The sequence below is a fragment of the Sinocyclocheilus rhinocerous genome, unplaced genomic scaffold (assembly GCF_001515625.1).
Source record: "Sinocyclocheilus rhinocerous isolate Xijiao unplaced genomic scaffold, SAMN03320098_v1.1 scaffold936, whole genome shotgun sequence".
In the NCBI taxonomy this organism is placed as follows: domain Eukaryota; kingdom Metazoa; phylum Chordata; class Actinopteri; order Cypriniformes; family Cyprinidae; genus Sinocyclocheilus; species Sinocyclocheilus rhinocerous.
The window spans coordinates 365,584-369,792 of record NW_015662583.1 but is presented as its reverse complement, the minus strand read 5'-3'; the positions used below and the strand labels follow the sequence as shown (position 1 = coordinate 369,792).

At 33.7% G+C, this 4,209-nt stretch overlaps 1 protein-coding gene across 2 annotated transcripts in view; it reads left to right on the top strand.

The window, feature by feature from the left end:
* LOC107728115 (desmoplakin-like) overlaps positions 1 to 4,209 on the top strand; it is a 40,106-nt gene that overhangs the window by 18,298 nt on the left and 17,599 nt on the right. The window contains exons 1-5 of one of the 2 annotated variants that reach the window (XM_016538196.1): positions 1,525 to 1,629; positions 1,705 to 1,800; positions 2,075 to 2,200; positions 2,296 to 2,451; positions 3,323 to 3,477. In XM_016538196.1, coding sequence (XP_016393682.1) covers positions 1,531 to 1,629; positions 1,705 to 1,800; positions 2,075 to 2,200; positions 2,296 to 2,451; positions 3,323 to 3,477 — 632 coding nt within the window. In that variant the 5' untranslated portion in view covers positions 1,525 to 1,530. Of the gene's footprint in view, positions 1 to 1,524; positions 1,630 to 1,704; positions 1,801 to 2,074; positions 2,201 to 2,295; positions 2,452 to 3,322; positions 3,478 to 4,209 lie in introns of those variants that run through there. The other variant, XM_016538195.1, reaches the window with a different exon arrangement.

Below are 4,209 nucleotides of genomic sequence, written 5' to 3'. Positions count from 1 at the left end.
GAGTCTCAGCATAAAATCAGATTACTGAAAGAAAATGCAAAGTGCATTTGCATTTTATATGCATAGCAAGCACTCACACCGATTTCAATGAAAACATTCATGTTTTAAAGAAGCTGAAGAGTGAATAAATATCGGTAAACTTGGGGCACTTTACTAGCAGGTTAATGAACTCACCCAAATGCATCCTATATGAGATTAATCCGACATAACACTACATAAACATTATATCACAACTTGTGTCTGCACCGAATGATGCAAATGCACAAATGAGCATAATAAACACACTAGAAAGAATTGTAAGTCACACTGTGAACAATATTGTGTTACAATAGTGAATGCATTGTAATATTATTATTATTATTTCAGGAGATCAGGCTTTTACAAAAATACATGTTTAAATTAATCTATAAAATGTGTGAAAATACTTGATTTAATTTTGCACTCATTTCTCATAAACTAAAATTACTGTTTATTTTTATGTATGTATTTTTCCTGGTGATGCACTTTGAGCTGTTTTATGAATGGAAAAACTCTATATGAAGTTTTACTGCCAATGAAGTTTATTTTATTTTAGAATAAAATGAACTAAGATTAGTACAATTTAACATGACAAAATATGGTGTAAATGTAAAGCACATTTCCATATAATGATCAAAAACTATGACTAAATAATTTTAAATATTTTAAATTCATTTTTTAATGCAATTTAGTTTGTAATAAATAAAAGCACTTTAAGAGCAGATTTGTTTTCATTGAACAACATAACACGGTGCTGTTTGGTTTGTATTTATCTGCTGCGCCTTCTTGTGGACTGTGTTTGCTACTGTAGTATTATCATGTCTTTTGAATATAATTTAGGTTTTGGAGATATTTAAGTGATGATTTTTCCTCAGGTAAGAAATTTAGGTTGTAAAAATGTTGTTTTGAAATGTTTCTAAATTTTGAAATGTATCAGTTTTCTTGATGTGATTATAATAACCTTATTTAAAGGTTACAAAAACAACTAACTTTATTTTCACCCAAAATATAACATTATTTGAAAGTTTATTTTTTAATATTCTATACATTTTTATTGTTTTTATTTTTAATATTCTATAATGTTAATTTAACATTTATTTTTAATATTCTAAGAGCGTTAAAATATCCCGTTTTCTTGTTGTGATTCCAATGTTATTTAAAGGTTACAAAATGTTTCTTACAGTGTTCTACTAATTTTATTTTTACACACACACAAAAAAAAAGAATTTTAAAATGTGCAGTTTTCTTAATGTGATTAAACATTATTTAAAGGTTACAAAAAACATTAGAATGTTTATCAAGGACAAATAACATCATAAGGATGGTAAGGTTCTAATATGCTTAATAGTATATCAGCTATTAAAAAGATTATGAGAATGTTCCGTGAACATTACTTTAAGGACGTTTGTCCTAACATTTATATAACTTTTAAAAAGAGAGTGAAAGTTGTGAAAATGTCCTGTTAGCTGCTCAGTCCGGTTGACATCTGTTGAATGTGTGTTTCAGAAACTCATGAGTGAACTGGAGCAGAAGGAGATTCAACTGAACGTCCTCAAATCAAAGGTGGACAATCTGCTGAGAAACAATCACCCAGCGTCCGATAAGATCCAGGTGAGCGTGTCTGGTCTCTAATACGCTCGCACCCGTCCTGTCGTGTTTCTCGCTCAGTCTGACTGTGTTTCTCAGGCCTACATGGAGACGCTGCAGACGCAGTGGAGCTGGCTTCTACAGATCACCAAATGCATTAACGTCCATCTGAAGGAAAACGCACGATACAGCCAGGTGAGATGGACAGATGAGCTTTGGATTGAGTGCCCTTGTTAAAAAGTAATATATTTAAAATACATTTATTTCATACTAAGAATAGTTCAAATCTATGAACATATTTACTGACCGATAACTCGAGACTTACTGATATAAAAATTGTAATTAAACTTTACTTGGCGTATTACTTGTGCACAATGCACTTTTCTTAATAGTAAGTCTAAAATGTGTTTTAATGTCACTTTTGATTAGGATTGTATCTCTGATCTGGTGTTTATGCATCTTTCCACAGTTCTACAAGGAGGCGAGCGAAATGAACAGCAAACTGCAGAAAGAGCACGACAACATCCGCAAGAACTTCTCTTGCGATAAATCCACAGCTCTACACAACTTACTGGAGCTGCTACAGGGCCTGGAGGTGACGCTTCGTTCAGGTTTCAACATGCGTAAATGCTGATGGAGCACTGCAGGTTTATAAGGGTGTGTGTGTGTGTGTGTGTGTGTGTGTAACAGAGAGAGCGTGAGCGTTTGACGGAGCAGAGGGAGATGGTGCAGCAGCTGGTGCTCAAATCCAAGAGCATCATCAGACTGAAACCCAGGAACCCAGACGAGAAGATCACGGGTCAAAATATCCTCGTGCAGGCGCTGTGGTACTTCAGACAGGACGAGGTCTGAAGACATACATATACATTTATGCATATACATTTTTTTTTTTTTTTAAATAAAAATATATTTTTAAATGTTTGTTTTATTAATTATATATATATATATATATTTATATATAAGTAATGATAAGTATATATATATATAGTATTTTTATATAGTATTTTTGTGGATACTGTGATGCAATACAATTCTAAAGTTTGTGAAATACATTTTTAATTAATTAATAATAATTAAATAACAATTAATAATAGTATTTATAGTTTTTATTATTAATTTATAAAATCAATTTATATTAATTTGTGTATAATTAAATTAAATTAATACTTGTATTTAGCAAGGATGCATTAAATTGACCAAAAGTGAAAGTAAAGACATTTATAATGTAAGACTTCTATTTCAAATAAATGCTGTTCTTTTGAACTTTCTATTCATCTGTGAATCCTGAAAAATTAAATGTAGCATATTAGAATGATTTCTGAAGATCATGTGACACTGAAGACTGGAGTAATGATGCTGAAAATTCAGCTGCGCATCACAGAAATAAATTACATTTTAACATATATTTACATAGGAAACAGTTATTTTAAATTTTAATATTTCACAATTTTTACTTTATTTTTGATCAAATAAATGCAGCCTTGAAGAGCAGAAGAGACTTCTTTCAAAAACATTAAAAAAATCTTAATGATCCCAAACAAATGTCTCTGTAAATTCTTCATTTAATTAATGCAATTAAGTAAGAATGGTTTTACAAACAATATACAGAGAAAAAGCCGCTCATGTTTCATAAATGAGGCACATTGTCACTCCATGCTGAAGTCTCAAGAAATAAAGTGCTTTATCATAGTGTGTCTGTTGTCCTGTGCGTCTGTAGAAGACGATCCGTAAGGGCGATGAAGGGATCCTGAAGGATAACTCTGAGCGAACCACGTGGCAGGTGACGGGACCGGGAGGGATGGACATGCAGGTGCCTTCGGTCTGTCTGTTAGTGCCGCCACCCAATCCACTGGCCATCAGCCTGGCCAGCAAGTAAGACACACACACACACACACACAACCTGTGCATATATTGTTGTTAAAGGGATAGTTCACCCAAAAATGAAAATTACCCCATGATTTATTCACCCTCAAGCCATCCTAGGTGTATATGACTTTCTTCTTTCAGACGAATCCAGTCGGCTCTTCCAAGCTTTATAATGGCAGCGAATGGGTGTTATTTTCAATAGTCCAATAGAAGTCCAATAAAGCGCATCCATCCATCATAAAAAGTGTCCCACACTGCTGCAGGGGCTGAATAAAGGCCTCCTGAAGCGAATCAATGCATTTTTGTAAGAAAATTATCAATATTTAAATCTTTATAAACCATAATCTCTAGCTTCCGCTAACTGTCGTACGCGCGTTCATTCCGGCGGATGCCGTAGAATGTAGGGTAAGCTCTGGTGAGAAGTGACGAATGCAGAAGCGCAGCGGAGAGAGCAAAACAAAACACTGGTCATGAATTAGACGTACAAAATGAGGATTTATAAAGAAAAATGTTGGAGGATTTCGATATAAGCCAAGAGGAGACTGGTTTTCCTTTGCTAAAGTAAGGAAACTTTGCTTCCTTTGATCCTGTAAACAAACGTCGGTTCTCACGAGACTAGCATATTCTCACTGGATCTTACGCTACGCCTACGGCATCCGCCGGAATGAACGCGCGTACGACAGTTAGCGGAAGCTAGAGATTAAGGTTTATAAAGTTGTAAATATGGATATTTTTCTT